Here is a 19712-nt window from a genome sequence, read left to right as displayed (position 1 = left end):
GTAATACAGCACTAAAATATTAAATAGTAATAATACAGGGAGTGCATTCAAGGAGGGACTAAGCGAGGTCAGAGAGAGTTGCCAACAAGGAATCTCCCAAGGGATGATTGAATGGAAGGGGCAACTCAAAAACAGTGAAAAGAACCTTTTACTTATCTTTAGGGTATAGAGCCCTCCATCACCATCAAAGCACCCATATACACTTTTTTTAAGGTAACAGATCCAGTTGAAGCACTGAATCTACCTGGGAAATTAGTAGTTATCAGGTCTCATCAGAAGGAATGGTAAAATTAGCGGGATCAAGCACTCTTCACCTGCAGAGGCATCCTCTCCCTTAAGGGTCTCCATAAGGCTACATTTTCCACTAACTTCTTTACTTGCAGGTAGATGAAATGATAAAAATAATTAAGAGGCTTTATTTAGGAAGAGGTATCCAGAGCAGTGAGTTTCTCTTTGTCCTTTCCTTGTCTTGCAGCACGCCCTGCTGCTCTCCTTTCTATGATCTTCTTGCGGTCTTTGTCCATTTTGAGCTTCACCACGCATACCTAGAAAGAGATTTAATTATATCTTTAAATTAGCACTTCAATTAAGCTCATAAAATTCAAAATTAACCTTAACTCTAAAATGACTGAATTCAAAGCAATTAAAAATATTTAAGGGCTAAAATGTTTATACATATTTATATTCAGAAGCAGTTTACTCGTCTTAAGAGCCAGGCAAGTACATGCCTGGTGCAAAAGCTAGAAAGCCTGTGTGTCAGGTGGAGAGATGGACAAGAGAACCTTGCCCACACACCAGTGACTGCACACTGTGACAAAGCCACAACTTTCCAACCACTGCATCTCTCGGAGAATGGATTGCATTATCATCATGTTACACAAATTATACATAAGCATCAATATGGATTATCTAAATGGAAATTACCTTAGAGGGATGGATGCCAACATAAACAGAGGCACCATTTGCTTTTTCTCTCTGGATTCTCTCTATGTAGATGCAGTACTTCTTACGATACACACTAACAATCTTCCCTACTTGCTGGCCTTTGTAGTGCCCACGAACCACCTAGAGAACAAGAACATACATTAGACAAAAGTTGTTTTTAAACCCAGCGAGTTTTGTTGCATAACACCAGTAAAAATTCCCTGCAAAGAAATTAACTAATTTTTGTAGATCCACAAAGGTCTATCAATAAATATGGCATCTGAAGTGAGTTACCTCACTGCCACTTAATTTTACTGTCAACAAGTAATCTGTTGGACATCAACAGCTAATGCAAAAATTACTAATGCCCCATCTGTTAAGACTTCCAGAAATTGATTTATTCTCAATAAATTTTCATGAAGTACACACAAGATTGTTTTTCCACGTACAGTACACAAATAACCCACTCATTAATGGTCCAATTTGAACAGAAATGGTGTCATAATCTTCAGTCTCCCAAGTGTATTCCAGCCACTGCACAATACTTTGACATATTTTGACACTGCTTCCATTTGAACAAATTACAAACCAAACAAATCTCGATGCAAGAATACTTCACTAATGCAGCAAGTTAGGTTCCAGACTACCGCCATAAAAAAGTATCCCCTTAAAGTGAATAACAGCCTTATTTACCCCCCATTTGCCAGTGCATATAATTACCCCACTTGCCAGTGCATATAAAAGTCTAAAAAAATGTTTAAATAATTTATTAAATGCACAATAGCACTAGACCTAAAAAAAGTTACCTTAAAAATAAAAATGAATCGCTGGTGAAAAAATAAAAGCCAAAAATAAAACATGAATAATTGAAAAGCGTCACATTAATGAAGCACCCTAAAGCGAGGTATGCCCGTTATGTATTTTGTAGGTGAAATACCATCTTCAATATATTTGCTAAGAACATAAAAGCACAATACACACATACTTTTACTGGAACACACACAAACAACCCAGCATATAGGAGAAAGAAATTGACGATGTTTCAGTTCAACTTCAACCATGAAATACTCCCACACTAAAACATGAAGGTAAAGGAACTAAACTGCCACAGGCTTCCTTGTTCTCTGGAGGAACAAGGGTTAAGTTTTGGAGGAACACACTATCTTGAGTGACATTTTAGTTCTTATGCCAATTAACCCTTTTAGGGTTTCCTAAGTACAGTGGACCCCTGGTATTCGATATTAATCTGTTCCTGAGAGCTCATCGTATACCAAAATTATTGAAAGGCGAATTAATTTTCCCCATAAGAAATAATGGAAATCAAATTAATCCATGCAAGACATCCAAAAGTATGAAATTTTTTTTTTTTACCACATGAAGTATTAAGTTTAATGCACACAAACTGAAGAAGACATGCACAGTTTGTAGTACTCTACTAACAATAGAATACATGACGCTTACCTTTAATGAAGATCTGGTGATGATTGATGGGATGGGAGGAAGGGAGAGTGTCGTAGTTGTTAATGTTTAGAAGGGGAATCCCCTTCCATTAGGACTTGAGGTAGCAAGTCCTTTTCTGGGGTTACTTCCCTTCTTTTAATGCTACTAGGACCAGCTTGAGAGTCACTGGACCTCTGTCACACAACAAATCTGTCCATAGAGGTCTGTACCTCCCGTTCCTTTAAGATTTGTCTAAAATGGGCCATAACATTGTCATTGTAATAGTCACCAGCACGGTTTGCAATAGCTGTGTTAGGGTGATTTTCATCCATAAAGGTTTGCAGATCAACCCACTTTGCACACATTTCCTTAATTTTTGAAGTAGGCACAATGGATTCCACAACTGGCATAGGCTCCTCAGGGTTAGCCCCAAACCCTTCAAAATTTTTCTTAATTTCCATACTAATTCTCACCCTTTTTACCACAGGGTTGGCACTAGAAGCTTTCTTGGGGACCATGGTGACTTATTTTGCAGAAACAAGCACCAAAAACACCGTGATATTATTTATACCATTTCTACACTAGCATTAGTCTGCATAACAGTAAATCTTCTATTTTTGTGAGAATAAAAATTCAAAGTGGAAAGCAAAAGAAACAGAGAGGCCTGGGGACGTGACTAATGAACAGAGGAAATGATATTTTAGTGCCAGGAATGTCTGTCTCGTTTATTCTGGACCCTATTTGGAAATTGGCATCTTTTGAAATTTGTGTGAAATTGGCAAAATTGCTAATTTCTGACCACTTTATTGGATAGTTGAAATCGGTAAATGGGTGGTTTCTTGTACTCATTTGATAGAAAAAATGGAATTCTAGCGAAAGTTATGATTTTTGTCGATTAGTACACTGAAACTGACTGAAAATAGGGCTCAGAGTGGGCAAAATCGCCGATGCATAAACATCATCGAGACCGCTAACTTCACGAGAGCATAATTTCGTAAGTTTCCTATTAAATTTCATACTTTTGGTGTCATTATGATCGGGAAAAGATTCTCTATCTTTTCATAAGAAAATTTAATTTTTTTCCAAAAAAATTTTCGACCCTGAGAACCCATTTAGGAGAGGGCCTCTCGACCCTGAAAGGGTTAAAAAAAAAAAAAAAGGGGGATGGTGGCCTTTGCATTAAATTTTTGTTTTGGTTGCATCAATTTTAATATCAAAACTAAGCTCAATTGAAATCAGTCGTATTTCTTAGAGCCTAATAGTAAGATGCACCTAACTCTTGACAAAATGATTGCAGAGGCACAAGTCCCTCACATCTGCCTCCTTAAAGGTGGGTGCAGTGGGAGTTCCCCCATACATGCCTCCTGACATTCTGTGCGGGGCCAAGTCTCCTTGAGCACCCTCCCCCCAATAAAAGAAAAACAAACCCTAAGAATGGCTAATGAAAAATGTTCATTTTCACAGTTGTAGCATATCTTACAAGACTAATATATCAGGGCAACACCAGGTTATCCTGCTAATGTTATTAATAAAAGGTCTAGTTTATTATGCATTTTTCCACCAGCCCCAGGTAAATGCAACTGTAACAAAACCTCAAACTGCAAGCTTTCAGATCCTTTCCAGTGTAAGGAGACAATTCACCCTGTAATCACATAAATCTTACTGTATTCCTGTGAATTATCAATGAAACCTTGCAGTGTCATGCCCAACATGGCTGACAAGTATAAATCAGCTGATAAGTCATGCGACTGAAAAACTTCAACTTACAAAACTAGTAACATGTAGTAGACCAGAGCCTATTTTTTTTTTTTTTTGCTTTGACAATAATAAACTTACCATTCAACCAATTTACTCTTATGTATTTCTCTACATCTTAAAAGCAGTGTATGAAATAAGTGTGTGTAGTTACCGATTATTTACACGTAAATGAACACTTCTGTACAACTACACGTCCTCACTCATAACTACGCTGAAGACTGATTACTGTCAGGGTAAATTTGTAAACAGCATTGCTTGCAATGCAACTGGCCAATATTATGAAATTTTATAATACAGGTCCGCCATCACAAATCCGGCAATCAGTTATTCGGCACTAATTTCAGCTAGCATAATTTCAAATTTCCAGGGTCGCCACATCAACCTGCTGGTACTGTTTGGTGGCGCTACTTGCTGCATAAGTCATTATTTCTTTTTCTCCATTTATTGTTATAACCTGCTTACTTTTAGCCCTAGCCATGGTTCCAATGAATAAAAGAAATGCTTTTCGTTGTGTAAAGCACCTACACAGTAGTACAATGTCCATTAGATAAGGTGGCTTTGAAGCCACTGTCGGTTGCCATGAGCTCAGTCTCGTGATGCAGGGGGTTATGCTTTATTATTACGCTAATATCAACGCTACAGCTTATTGCCTACCACAATTGATCTAATATGACATAATAAACAATATAAATAATATAAAACATGTTAAATACTCCAGAATGAATAACATTTGGCATAATACCGAGCAGTTTGTCGGAGGTATGGGATACAAGTACCATTCTCCTATCCCAGTCTTGGGGGCTTATATTAGAGAAAACGGAGTACAGTGGACCCCCGCATAACTATCACCTCCGAATGCGACCAATTATGTAAGTGTATTTATGCAAGTGCGTTTGTACGTGTATGTTTGGGGGTCTGAAATGGACTAATCTACTTCACACTATTCCTTATGGGAACAAATTCGGTCAGTACTGGCACCTGAACATACTTCTGGAGTGAAAAAATATCGTTAACCGGGGGTCCACTGTATAGCACATGGCTGTGATATACACTCGTACTGTGCCATAAACCTGAAACAAAAAAGCTATTTTCTCTAGATTATTACATATAGCAGCATATGTGTAAAGAACCTAGGATAACCCAAAAAAGTCAGACAACATGGCTTATTTCTGGTACCTGGCTTGGGTTAGCCATATATGATTTTTGGTAAACATTCGATTACCAGTGAGGGTAGAAACACTGGGCATGTTCCTTTACACCTGTTGTCTATGTTCACCCATCAGTAAAATAGGTACCTGGGTGTCAGTGGACTGGTGTGGGGCACATCCTGGGACACACCTAATTTGCTTGAAATACTCTGCATAACAAGCAGCTTTCTACATAGTAGTATGTCACTAATATCAGCTAGACCTGTATACCTTGTACATGTAGTAAATAAAATTATTATTATTTTCTCAACGGTTTGTTGGATTATTTTATTGAAACTTGGGCAATGTATGATGGAAAGATACTTCTTAACATACACCAAAAAAGAAAGAAATCAGACCATAAATAGCAGAGTTCACTTCTCAGCCATTAGCGGCCACTTGGCGGAATATTTTTATGGTTTTCATTGTTATATTCTAGTTTTTTCGGTCTCATTTGACAGAATGGAAGACATATTACAGAAATAGATATGATTTTGAAGGTTTTCATGACGAAAAGTACCTCGAAATTGCGCTCACAGAAGCGGAAATGTTCCATTCTTTAGCGATGCTCAAGAGTAAACAAATGACATCACCGTCTAATACCTGTCCGCCTGCCTGTCCAAATTCCAATATGTAGACAAGAAAGGGTCGATATTATTTATACAATTATTATAATAATGCAGTAGTCTGTGTAACAGTAAATCTTCTATTTTTTTGCGTGAATCAAAATTCCAAATGGTAAGCAAGAGTAATATAAGAGGGGCCTGAAGCTGTGACTAATGAATAGAAAAAATGTTCTTTTAGTGCCAGGAATGTCTGCATTGTTTATTCTGGACCCTATTTTGAAACTGACATCTGAAATTTGTGTGAAATTTACCAAATTGGCAATTTCTGACCACTTTATTGGGTAGTTGAAACAGGTGAATGGGCAGTTTCTTGTACTCAGTCAACAGACTAGAAGGAAGTAAATAAGCAAGTTTATTCACGTATACGCAAATAGTTACACATTATCGTACATAGCAGCGTGTGTATAGAGAACCTAGGGTAACGCAAAAAAGTCAAAGTGACTTATTTCCAGTACCTGGCTTGGGCCTGCCATATATGATTTTTGGTAAATATTTTTTTTCTCAGTTGTTTGTTGGGCTATCTCATTGAAACTTGGGCAATGTATGATGGAATGATGCTTCTTAACATACCCCAAAAATAAAAAAGACGGAAAATAAATAAGGGAGTTCAGTTCTCGGCCATTAGCCGCCTCTTTGCGGCATATTTTCTTGTGGTTTTTATGGTGGTATTCTCGTTTTTTTTTGGTCTCATTTGATAGAATGGTAGATATATTACAGATATATCTGATTATCTCGCAAGTTTTTCGTTTACTTATATCTTAACACAGTGGCATTAATCCTCTGACTGTTGCAAGCCCCTTTCTGAAACTGTCATTCTATGATTGAAAATTTTTTGGGAAAAAAAAAAAAAAAAAAAAAAATTTTCTTATGAAATGATTGAGAATCTTTTCCCAATAGTAATGACACCAAAAGTATGAAATTTGGTTGAAAGCTCACGGAATTACACTCCCACGAAGTTAGCGATCTCAGCGACATACGCCTTGGCGATTTCGCCGACTTGGAGCCCTATTTTTGGCCAATTCCGTTGTTCCAGTTGACCAAACTCGTATTTCTTTAGAACTCCATTTTTTCTATCAACTGAGTACAAGAAACCGCCCATTTACCGATTTGAACTACCCAATAGTGGTCAGAAATTGGCAATTTGGCCAATTTCACAAAGTAAAAAAGATGCCAATTTCAAAATAGGGTCCAGAATAAATAATACAGACATTCTTGGCAATAAAATAACATTCTCTGTTCATTAGTCACGTCTCTAGACCCCTCTTGTATAACTACTGCTTTCTATTTTGATTTTCTATTCATACCAAAAAAAATAGAAAATTTACTGTTATGCAGACTATGTTTGTTAAAATGGTATAAATTATATCAATGCAGTAGTAAAAGAATATTAGACTCCCCAGTTGACGTGAATTGGACTTGTGGCGTGATCTACTTACTCTTGAACATTGGTAAAAATCGAACATTTCCGCTACTTTGAGCTCAATTTCAAGGTCAATGTCATCATGAAACTAATCAAAATCATCTCTATTTCTTTAATACGTTTTCCATTTTATCATGCAAGACCATGAAAGCAAGAATACAACGATAAATACTACACAAAAACACACCCAAGTCGGCATTTTAATCCAAAAAAAACGGTCGGAGTTTTTTTTTTTCTCATTATGCACTGTGTGCTGCAGGATTTATTTTCATATGGTGCACACTGACCACACAGACCCATTCTCTCACATGTGGGCCTACCAGCTTTCTCCTGCTGGATTTGAAGCTGCTAGAATTGAGTATATATATGTCCGAAACACTGGCTCGTAAGACGTATATATACGACCAAAACAGTTGAAGGGTTAATAATGATAGGCAACAAATTTCACAGAAGAAAAAAAAAAAAAAAAAAAAAAAAAAAAAAAAAAAAAAAAAAAAAAAAGAGCCCAATGGAAATAAGTCACTGATTTTTTTGGGTTACCCTAGGTTCTCTACACACATGCTGCTATGTATAATAATCTATGTAACTATTTGTTGTTTGTTGGACTATCGTATCGAAACTTGGGCAATGTATGATGGAAAGATGTAACGCAAAACAAAAATTAAAGAAATCGGACAATAAATAATGGAGTTCACTTCTCAGCCATTAGCCTTAGTGGTATATTTTCCTGTGGTTTCTGTGGTTGTATTCTCATTTTTCTGGTCTCGTTTGATAGAATGGAAGATACATTACAGAAATAGATATGATTTTGATTGGTTTCATGACAAAAAGTACCTTGAAATTGACCTCAAAGTAGCAGATTTTCAAGAGTAAACAAATGACGTCATCGTCCAATACATGTCCAAGTGGCCAGTCTAATATGCAGTCACGAATGGGTTGACATTATTTATACAATTCTATTTTTTTTGTGTGAATAAAAATTCAAAATGGAAAGCAAGAGGGACCTGGAAACATGACTAATGAACAGAGAAAATGTTATTTTAGTGACAAATGCAATCATGGGGTGATAGTGCACAAAATGAAGGCCATGGGCATTACGGGGAAGGTAGGCAGATAGATTTTCAGTTTCCTAACACACAGAACACAAAAAGTAGTAGTGAACAGGGCAAGATCCAGCATCAGCGAGGTCAAAAGCTCAGTGCCCAAAGGCACCGTCCTGGCACCTCTGCTGTTCCTCATCCTCATAGCAGACAAACAAAAACACCCGGCACACTTTTGTATCATCATTTGCAGATGACACTAACAACATGACGTTCAATGGTGATAAGTTCCAGCTGCTTAGGTATGGAAAGAATGAAGAATTCAAAAGGAGCACTATATACAAAACTCAAGTGTCACCAAATAGAATGTAAGGAACACGTAAAAGACCTAGGAATAATTATGTCAGCGGACCTTTCTTTTAAAGACCATAACACAAAGATCACGACAGCCAGGAAGATGACTGGGTGGGTATTGAAAGCTTTCAAAACAAGGGAAACAATGCCGATGGTGACTCTTCAAATCGCTAGTGCTCCCTCACTTAGAACACTGCTCAGTGCTGACGGCCCCAATCAGGGCAGAAGAAATATTGGAACAAATACTACAGAGAGCATTTACGGCTCACACTGAGCCAGTAAAGCACCTAAACTACTGAGAACGCCTGCAACTCTTGAACATGTACTCAATGGAGCGGAGGAGAGAGAGGTACATAATATATACCTGGAAGATACTCGATGGCTTGGTCCCAAATCTGCACACTGCCATAACATACAGGAGTGAGAGATATGGGAGGAAGTGTAAAATAAACCCAATGAGGAGCAGGGGTGTGGTGGGGACAATAAGGGAACACTGTATCAGCATCCGGGGTCCCAGACTTTTCAACATCTTACCAGAAGATATCAGAAACACTGCTGGAACAAGTGTTGAAGCCTTCAAGAGGAAACTAGACAAGTATCTTCACCAGGTGCCAGATCAACCAGGCTGTGATGGGTATGTGGGGCAGTGGGCCTCCAGCAGCAACAGCCTGGTTGACCAGGCAAGCACCAGATGAGCCTGGCTCATGGCAGGGCTCAGTAGATATACTCTCAAAATTCTTCAAAGGTATATCAAAGGAATGTATGCACCATTATTCTGGACCTTATTTTGAAATTGGCACCTTTGAAATTTGTGTGAAATTGGCCAAACTGCCCATTTCTGACAACTTTTCTCGGTAGTTGAAATAGGTGAATGGGTAGTTTCTTGTATGCAGTCGACAGAATAGAACTAAGTTTATTCAGGTATACACAGATACAGTTACATAGATCATCATCTTAGCAGCATATATGCAGAGAACCTAGGATAACCCAAAAAAGTCAAAGTGACTTATTTCCAGCGGGGGCCTTAAAGACTATCGTGTAGTCGATGGGTTTTAACACAATAAACTAGCTAGCCATTTTGTATAACAAACCAGAAACAAGAACAGATCTTGCAAGAACCCTTGCAAGATCTGTTCTTGCAAGAGATGAACTGAAGTGCAACACTTGTATAAACCTTGCTGAATTTAAACAGCACTACAAAAGAAATACTAGCAAAATAGCCAAGTTTGGTAGACTGGAATAATGGAATGGGCCAAATGTTGGACATAAATTGAGTGAAATCACCGATACATAAATATCGCCACTGGATTAAGTTATTCTAACCAAACCACGCTGTAATCCGGCTAAGTCACTAATACGGCACCCTACAGGTCCCGATGATGCCAGATTAGCAATGGCCGTGCGAGGGAAAAGTTCAACAGACAGGAGTAGCGAGCGAGTATATGGTAACGATAGTTTGATTGCCAGCTGCTCGTTAAGGTAGGGTAAGTCTAGCTCTTGCTATCCCCCCCCCTTTCTCCCCACCCCAAAAGGTGGCGTGTGGGGCTCCGGCCAAACAGTAATCAGTCGACTCACAGCTCCCAGCACAACTGTAAGTAAAAGCCTGCTCTTATTCTAGTGTATATTTGTTGAAAGCTTCACTTTTGACCAATAATAAACTTCGTCCTTTCAGTTTTAAGCTCCACATGAGACTTTTAAGATAATCACCACCTTTTTTAAGTATCTTACACTTATCATGGAGAGTGATTTCTTAAGCAGTGGGTAGCCTGTCTCTCTTTCCAGCTTGGAATGACAGATCGGGTCACCTACCAACCAACGAGAAGTGTTGAAGGAAACCGGTCTCGAGACGTCACTTTATGATCTACCTACCTGATTAATTGTACAGGACACTACCCCTCATCTTTGCAGTATTAAAGAACCTGCGTTCCTGTCATCTGGACTGCCTATTCAAGGCAATAGACTCTGTGAAGAACTAGTCGTTGGGTTGTCACCAACACCTGTGATCCCCCCCCCCCCAATCATCAGTAACAGCTACAATTTCTACAAGACTGTGTCAACCTCCACCAGATACCCAATTATAACAGTATATATTTTCGTTGAATTCAAATGTCATATTTTTATTTCATTTTTCATTTTTCTTTCAAGTAGGATACACCTTCATATTTCAATGTTTATCTTTGCATTAATAAATAATAAAGTGTTTATCTTTGTAAATTATTATTTATTTTTCTATTCATTAATTTTCCTGAGCCAGCCAGCCTTGGTAATACTGTCTGCAGTTGTTACAGGGCTGAGTAAGCCTTCACAGGCCGACCTGTATTACAATCCAGTAATACTCTTCAAAAAATGGAAATTATTCACATTGTTTGACCTTACTGGGTTATCCTGGGTTAAATATGAATAAGTCATCTTAGTGTCACTTGCACACCTTGTTTGCTGGCAGGGATGCTGGTGGTGGAACAACAGCTTCTGGTTCATTGTTTACTTTTGCTAGTTAGGCATGATAACTATTATCTCAGACAATGTAAAAAGAGAGCAAATGAGAGAGTGGGTGAGATGTTATCAACAAATTTTGTTGAAAATAAGAAAAAGTTTTGGAGTGATATTAACAAGTTAAGAAAGCCTAGAGAACAAATGGATTTGTCAGTTAAAAATAGGAGAGGAGAGTTATTAAATGGAGAGTTAGAGGTATTGGGAAGATGGAGGGAATATTTTGAGGAATTGTTAGATGTTGATGAAGATAGGGAAGCTGTGATTTCGTGTATAGGGCAAGGAGGAATAACATCTTGTAGGAGTGAGGAAGAGCCAGTTGTGAGTGTGGGGGAAGTTTGTGAGGCAGTAGGTAAAATGAAAGGGGGTAAGGCAGCCAGGATTGATGGGATAAAGATAGAAATGTTAAAAGCAGGTGGGGATATAGTTTTGGAGTGGTTGGTGCAATTATTTAATAAATGTATTGGAAGAGGGTAAGGTACCTAGGGATTGGCAGAGAGCATGCATAGTTCCTTTGTATAAAGGCAAAGGGGATAAAAAAGAGTGCAAAAATTATAGGGGGATAAGTCTGTTGAGTATACCTGGTAAAGTGTATGGTCGAGTTATAATTGAAAGAATTAAGAGTAAGACAGAGAATAGGATAGCAGATGAACAAGGAGGCTTTAGGAAAGGTAGGGGGTGTGTGGACCAGGTGTTTACAGTGAAACATGTAAGTGAACAGTATTTAGATAAGGCTAAAGAGGTCTTTGAGGCATTTATGGATTTGGAAAAGGCATATGACAGGGTGGATAGGGGGGCAATGTGGCAAGTGTATGGTGTAGGAGGTAGGTTACTGAAAGCAGTGAAGAGTTTTTACGAGGATAGTGAGGCTCAAGTTAGAGTATGTAGGAAAGAGGGAAATTTTTTCCCAATAAAAGTAGGCCTTAGACAAGGATGTGTGATGTCACCGTGGTTGTTTAATATATTTATAGATGGGGTTGTAAGAGAAGTAAATGCGAGGGTCTTGGCAAGAGGCGTGGAGTTAAAAGATAAAGAATTACACACAAAGTGGGAGTTGTCACAGCTGCTCTTTGCTGATGACACTGTGCTCTTGGAAGATTCTGAAGAGAAGTTGCAGAGATTGGTGGATGAATTTGGTAGGGTGTGCAAAAGAAGAAAATTGAAGGTGAATACAGGAAAGAGTAAGGTTATGAGGATAACAAAAAGATTAGGTGATGAAAGATTGAATATCAGATTGGAGGGAGAGAGTATGGAGGAGGTGAACGTATTCAGATATTTGGGAGTGGACGTGTCAGCGGATGGGTCTATGAAAGATGAGGTGAATCATAGAATTGATGAGGGAAAAAGAGTGAGTGGTGCACTTAGGAGTCTGTGGAGACAAAGAACTTTGTCCTTGGAGGCAAAGAGGGGAATGTATGAGAGTATAGTTTTACCAACGCTCTTATATGGGTGTGAAGCATGGGTGATGAATGTTGCAGCGAGGAGAAGGCTGGAGGCAGTGGAGATGTCATGTCTGAGGGCAATGTGTGGTGTGAATATAATGCAGAGAATTCGTAGTTTGGAAGTTAGGAGGAGGTGTGGGATTACCAAAACTGTTGTCCACAGGGCTGAGAAAGGGTTGTTGAGGTGGTTCGGACATGTAGAGAGAATGGAGCGAAACAGAATGACTTCAAGAGTGTATCAGTCTGTAGTGGAAGGAAGGCGGGGTAGGGGTCAGCCTAGGAAAGGTTGGAGGGAGGGGGTAAAGGAGGTTTTGTGTGCGAGGGGCTTGGACTTCCAGCAGGCATGCGTGAGCGTGTTTGATAGGAGTGAATGGAGACAAATGGTTTTTAATACTTGACATTCTGTTGGAGTGTGAGCAAAGTAACATTTATGAAGGGATTCAGGGAAACCGGCAGGCCGGACTTGACTCCTGGAGATGGGTAGTAGTGCCTGCACTCTGAAGGAGGGGTGTTAATGTTGCAGTTTAAAAACTGTAGTGTAAAGCACCCTTCTGGCAAGACAGTGATGGAGTGAATGATGGTGAAAGTTTTTCTTTTTCGGGCCACCCTGCCTTGGTGGGAATCGGCCAGTGTGATAATAAAATAAAAAAAATTCCTAACCCGAGTAGTTAACCATGATACGCTGTGTGAAACTTGCTGACCTTGTATTTTTTTTGAACATATGAATAGATGGAAGATCAAAAGTTACACCGAGGTCAAAAATACTAACAGGTGGCAGATTTGCAGGTATGAAAAATTGTATATACAGTGGAACCTAGGCTTACAAGTTTAATCTGGTATGTGATCTTGCTTGCACCCCGATCTACTAGTATGTAGTCAATTTTCCTCATTTAAATTAACTGAAATTCCATTAATTCATTCCAGTAGAATTACTGCTCTGGGAGGCAGAACAAAAATGCTTCAATATGATGCTAATATCAACTCTACGGCTTATGTATCTATCACAATTCATCTAATGACATAATAAACAATATAAATAACAAACCTGATCTATACTCTAAAATGAATAAAATATGTCATTATGTGACAAGTGGCGGCTATTCCCTACCTCAAGTGGCTGCCTTGTTGTGGGTCCGCGGGGAAGACTTCCCGCCATCCCGACACTCACTCCCGACACCACCATCCCAGCTTCATGAATACATGTTCAGTTTCACTTCTCTCCTACAAGCTAGGTGTGTTTGTGAACTGTGTTTTTATCTTTTAATTACCATATCTTTTATCTGCCAAACAATCATGACACCCAGTAGGTATACCAGTGTTGCTGACTTACTGACTTGACTGACATTCTGAATGACTTAAAGTTACTTTTATTGAAGAGGACCCTGAAACGATGTCTAGAGCAGCTGATGCCGTACCATCAGTTGTATAATGAACTGCAGGGTAAAATAGAACAGAGATCCATTACAAAATTTATGCACATTCCAGTACAATCACCAATTTCAGCCCAGTAGGGCCACAGTATAACTCTTCATAATCATCAACAAACACCAGCACCCAGAATTTAAGGTAAGAAATACTATTACGTATTTCTGTTGCAGTTATAGTCTTAAGAAGTAAAAACATAATAAAACATCATGACAATGAGCTACATTCATGGGTGATGAATGTTGCAATGAGGAGGCAGTGGAGATGTCATGTCTGAGGGCAATGTGTGGTGTGAATATAATGCAGAATGACAGTGTATAAATCTGTAGTGGAGGGAAGGCGGGAAAGGTTGGAAGGAGGGGGGTAATGGTTGTGTGTGCGAGGGGCTTGGACTTTCAGCAAGCATGCATGAGCATATTTGATAGGAGTGAATGGAGTCAAATGGTTTTCAATACTTGACATGCTGTTGGAGTGTAAGCAAAGTAACATTTATGAAGGGATTCAGGGAAACCAGCAGGCCAAACTGGAGTCCTGGAGATGGGAAGTACAGTGTCTGCACTCTGAAGGAGGGGTGTTAATACTGCAGTTTTATAACTAGTGTAAAGCACCCCTCTGGCAAGACGGTGATGGAGTGAATGATGAAAGTTTTTCTTTTTCGGGCCACCCTGCCTTAGTGGGAATCGGCCGATGTGTTAATAAATAAATAAATAAATAAATAAATAAATAAATAAATAAATAAAAAAAAAAGATCTGGAGGTTTAAAGAGTTGTTTGAGGGGAAAGCTCACATCCTAAATTTTTGCTCATATCCAGAAACAAAAAATTGACTGAACAATTGCTCGTATCCTGAAAAACTCATATGGTGGAGCACTCCTAAGCCGAGGTTTCACTGTACTAGTACATTGAGCAAATACAACAGCATTTGCATACTAAACCACTGGACACAATTAAAAGGCTAAGAGTTAACATACCTGAACTTCATCATCCTTGCGAATAGGAATTGATCGAACATTGTACTTCTGTCTCAGTTCTTTAGAGAGGGGGGCAGACATGAACCTTCGACGTATGTGGGAAGGTGCATTGAAGTAACGATTTCGGTTCTTGCGCCGAGAAGCTGTTTTCAGCTTATTAAGCTTCATGGTGGATACTGAAAATAAAGAATTTATTAACACACAGTATGTAATTTATTAGTATATAAATTGAGAAAAGGAAAACATGGTTCAGCAGTCTTTTCTGAATCCTAGAGCCAGGAGGACAGTACCTGGTGTAGAAGTTAGAGAGCCTGTGTGTCAGGTGGAGATCTAGACAAGAGAACCTTGCCTATACCCCAGGGACTGCACACCATGACGGACAAGGTCACAACTCCCTAACAGCTACGTCTCTCAGAGAATGGATTGAGTTGTCATCATATGAACAGAGCAAGATAATACTAGCCACTTCCCAAGGTAAAACAACCAAAAAAATTAACTTTAAAAATAAATGCATATAAAACTATGGAAAATATGTATGGCATGGGTCCACAATGTATGTCACAAATTGGAGAATAATACAGTATAGAATAGGGTAGTAGCACACTGCTAATGTATCCAATTTTTAGTAATAAAAAGTGATACAGCATCTACATCAATAACCAATGGTCACACTATGTACGATTAATTTTACTTACGTGTACTTGTGTCTAAATAAGCTTACTAACACAGGAAGTCCTCAGAAATTCGTTGACTTTTTTTCATGAGAACTTTAAGCTACTAGTTCCCTCACTTTGTAGTTTCACATAATGCACATCAGTTCTTATCTGGCAACTCATTTCTTCACATAATTCACTCGCTACATGCAGCACACACACACACATGGGCGATAGGAACAAGAAGATTGTATTGTGGGGCACAGTGGGAAGCACAACATATCAAAAATCCCTCATTATTAACAGTAGTGTTGGCATCTCAGATTCTGGAGACTACTTGGGTGTCTGCAGTTGTGAACTGCATTATGGCCTCTCATTGTCCTAAATCATCTAGTCCTGTCCCTGAGCCATCAAAGCTTCAACACTGAGATGAGATAAAGATTTTGAATAGTTCTCATGCTGAGAACTATTAATGTTTGTAGAATTACCGACAGTATGTTAGGTAAAAAGGAGAAGTGCACTAACGTGACATTTTATTGTGGCAATGTTCCACTCTCCAGGAGTTTTGTCAAGCCATAACAGCTTGAGAAAGCTCCTGGAGAGTGAAACGTTTCCACAATACAATGTCACATTAGTTGCACTTATGTCCTTTTTACCTAACATACTGTTGGTAATTCTACCAACATTAATACAAGAACATAAGAAGGGGCACTGCAGTGGGCCTAATGGCCCATGCTAAGCAGGTCCAAGTCATCTCCCAGCCTAGGCTACTGGCCATAGCCAGTCAGGTCCAAGTCACATCCACTTAAGGATGGAGCACTGCATTAAGACCGACCAGCCCAAGCCAGTCAGGTCCAACTCACACCCCACCGACGCTTGGAATATACCTGGTATACTTTGTATATTTGTTTAACCTATTTTTAAAACCACACGATGTTTTAGCTTCAATGATGGTACTCAAGTTTGTTCCACTCGTCCAAAACTATTACCAAACCAGTGTGTGCCTATATCCATTCTGAATCTAATTTTTTCCAACTTGAAGCCATTGGTATGAGTCATGTCTTTTAGCATGTTATTTACATCCCCTATATTTATTTCCATTTTTCGTTACACACTCAATCATGCTTATTATATTATTTCATCTAAATTTGTTTACATTTCTCTAGACTGTAATCACTTGTGTGCATGTTTTGATAAATTTTAACTTTTTATGAAAGATGTGTATATTTTTGATAGTAAATAAAAAATAGACTAGTATCTACATATATTTTAAGCATTCACAACATACCTAACTTTCTTAATTTTTTTCCAGTAGCAAATCTTCAAAAAAATTTATTACCTGGAGTTTACCTGGAGAGAGTTTCGGGGGTCAATGCCCCCGCGGCCCGGTCTGTGACCAGGCCTCCTGAAAAAATGCCACATAAGTGGACCCGCACAGTTCCAACCCTTGTTGTTCAAGGGTAAACTGTATACATAAATGATAGAGCAGGGAATAAATAGCAACATCAGGTGGTCTGCCAATAACTATTATTATTATTATTATAACCAAAAAGAAGCGCTAAGCCACAAGGGCTATACAGTGCCAATAACACTAGAATAGGCAGTCAGATAAATTCTGATGACACTGCACTAAATAAAGATATGAAGAGATTGATCCAGTGGTCTGAGACGTGGCAGATGCATCTTAGTAGACAAATATAGGTCTGGGAGGAGAATTATGGCACTTATAGTGAATAATGAACATCTTAATCAGTAAGTGCAAGTTCTGATTAGCAGTAATCTTAAACCAAGACAACTGTGCATAAGTGTTCAAAATGAAGCTAATAAAATTCTCAGCTTCATATCGAGAAGTATAAATTACACGAGTCCTCCAGTTAAACTTTAACTTTATAGCCTTGGCAAGACCTCGTTTAAATTATGCCACACAGTTCTGGTCACTATTACAAAAGGGACATAATTATTATTATTATTATAAAAGAAGCGCTAAGCCACAAGGGCTATACAGCAACAAAAGGGACAAATATGCAGGAAAAAGTACAACAAAGTTGATCCCATGCATGGAAATCTTTCCTACAAGGACTGACTGAGGGCACTGAATTTGCTCTCTGGAAAAGCATTGAATAAGAGGTGATATGACTTGTGTATAAATGGAAAACAAGAATGAAAGATATATAAATAGTTGGCTAAAAATATATCACCAGGACGGGATTCACAGCAACAGGGTAAAGTCTGAAAAATTTAGATGTAGAGAGGATACAGGAAAACATCAGTTTGGTAATAAAAATTATGGACGAGTAGGGCAAAGTAATTTTAAAAATAGGTTAGGTGAGGATGAGGTATGCGAGCTCAACCTACCCAGCGTGGGTTAGTAGGCCTGTTGCAGTACTGCTTCTGATGGTCTTGAGAACAAGACGGACAAATTTGTTAGAAACTTGAATGTTAGGACCTGACTAGTATTGGCTGGTAGTGTTCCTCCATTCCTAGTTCATGCTTTACTGTTTCCGTTCTTAACGTGAAAACAAAAAAAAAGATAGGCCTTGAAAGCGTATATAGGCTATAGCACAATCAAGTAAAATTAAACTATGATGACGATAAAAGTCTAAAATTTCCATTAGGGTGGTTCAGTAAGTTAGGATTTTTCTAGAATTAGCAAAGCCTAGGGAAGCGATTTCTATAAAACAATGATTATGAAATATTACCACAACAATACCAATAAAGGCTAGAAACGCTCTAAAAGCTGCATTTAATAAGGGAAATATTCACGTGTTTACATTGACCGTGTACCAGCAATCATCACCCACACCAACATTCAATCTCAACTTCAGGCCTAAAATACACAATCATCTACTTCCAGAATGCATGGAAACCCTCAGCCGCCAGGGCATCAGGTCCCCAGCAGTGCCTGAAGATGTAAGTAAGACTAAAATACATGACGATACCGTGGATTGAGGCGGATAACAAGAAGTGTCGAGCGGTACGTACATGCTGACGCAGCCACCAGTGTAAAGGAGACCGCCAGGGCTGCCAACCCACCGCCGCCGCCTGCTGCATTATGGGTAACTCCCCCCCCCCCCACCTCCACACACTCATATATAAAATAAAATAAATAAAATATATTTATATACAATAAAATAATGAACCATTTCCACGTGATACATGGGTTTTTACGGAATTGGACACTATTTAAATCTAAGGTTTAAAACCTAATAGAGCAGGATACAACTTATTCAATATTCTGCATATATGTATACAAAGACATCGTAGTTATTTTCATTGGGACGGGGTTATACAGCGCCTGGGTGAGGACCCAGGTTCGATTTTTGGCGAGGGTAGAAACATTGGGAGTGTTTCCTTACACAGGTTGTTTATGTTCACCCATCAGCAAAATGGGTTCCTGGGTGTTAGCGGACTGGTGTGGGTCGCATCCTGGGACGAAATTAACCTAATTTGCCCGAAATACTCCGCATAACAAACTGCTTTCCATATAAGTAGTATGTCATTCTCTACACATATGATATGATAATTCAGTAACTATGGTATACTGAATATACTTACTTACTTACTTACTTATTGTACATATGTACACATGTACACGTAGTAAATTATTATTATTATTATTATTATTATTATTATTATTATTATTATTATTATTATTATTATTATTATTATTATTATTATTTTCCTTAATATCAAGGACTCCAGTGGAAATAAGTCACTTTGTCTGATTTTTTGGGGTTATCCTGATATGTGTACCTGTACCTGAATAAACTTTTACTCATGAATGGATACTGCAACGTATATTTGTTAGTTTATAATATATACTTTATTATATATTTATAAATGAAACATAAAACCAAAACAAAAATTTAGTATACAAATGAAACAAAGATTAGTAAACTTTAAGTATATATATTTATACACAGATATACACAGTACTCGATGTGTACATCCCTGCAACGTTGCTCATAAAAAAGGATGCTGTG

The 19712-nt window shown here is 38.4% G+C and overlaps 1 protein-coding gene across 1 annotated transcript; it reads right to left on the bottom strand.

Moving 5' to 3' along the window:
• Nucleotides 1-400: 400 nt before the first annotated feature.
• RpL26 (ribosomal protein L26) lies at nucleotides 401-18777 on the bottom strand. Its single transcript, XM_053771914.2, has 4 exons — nucleotides 18712-18777; nucleotides 15077-15252; nucleotides 925-1065; nucleotides 401-545 (listed from the first exon to the last, which is right to left on the bottom strand). The coding sequence occupies exons 2-4, from the start codon at nucleotides 15242-15244 to the stop codon at nucleotides 420-422; spliced, it is 435 nt and encodes a 144-aa protein (XP_053627889.1). The 5' UTR covers nucleotides 15245-15252; nucleotides 18712-18777; the 3' UTR covers nucleotides 401-419.
• Nucleotides 18778-19712: the final 935 nt, after the last annotated feature.

The sequence above is a fragment of the Cherax quadricarinatus genome, chromosome 8 (genome assembly GCF_038502225.1).
Source record: "Cherax quadricarinatus isolate ZL_2023a chromosome 8, ASM3850222v1, whole genome shotgun sequence".
Lineage (NCBI taxonomy): Eukaryota > Metazoa > Arthropoda > Malacostraca > Decapoda > Parastacidae > Cherax > Cherax quadricarinatus.
This window is presented reverse-complemented; position numbering and strand designations above follow the sequence as displayed.

Excerpts from the sequence above, each read along its gene's own strand:
- RpL26 (XM_053771914.2), bottom strand. The coding sequence starts at position 15,244 with ATGAAGCTTAATAAGCTGAAAACAGCTTCTCGGCGCAAGAACCGAAAT. Across the intron at positions 1,066-15,076 it reads GCAAGGATGATGAAGTTCAG|GTGGTTCGTGGGCACTACAA; the intron begins GTATGTTAACTC and ends CTTGTTCTCTAG. Across the intron at positions 546-924 it reads TTGGCATCCATCCCTCTAAG|GTATGCGTGGTGAAGCTCAA; the intron begins GTAATTTCCATT and ends ATCTCTTTCTAG.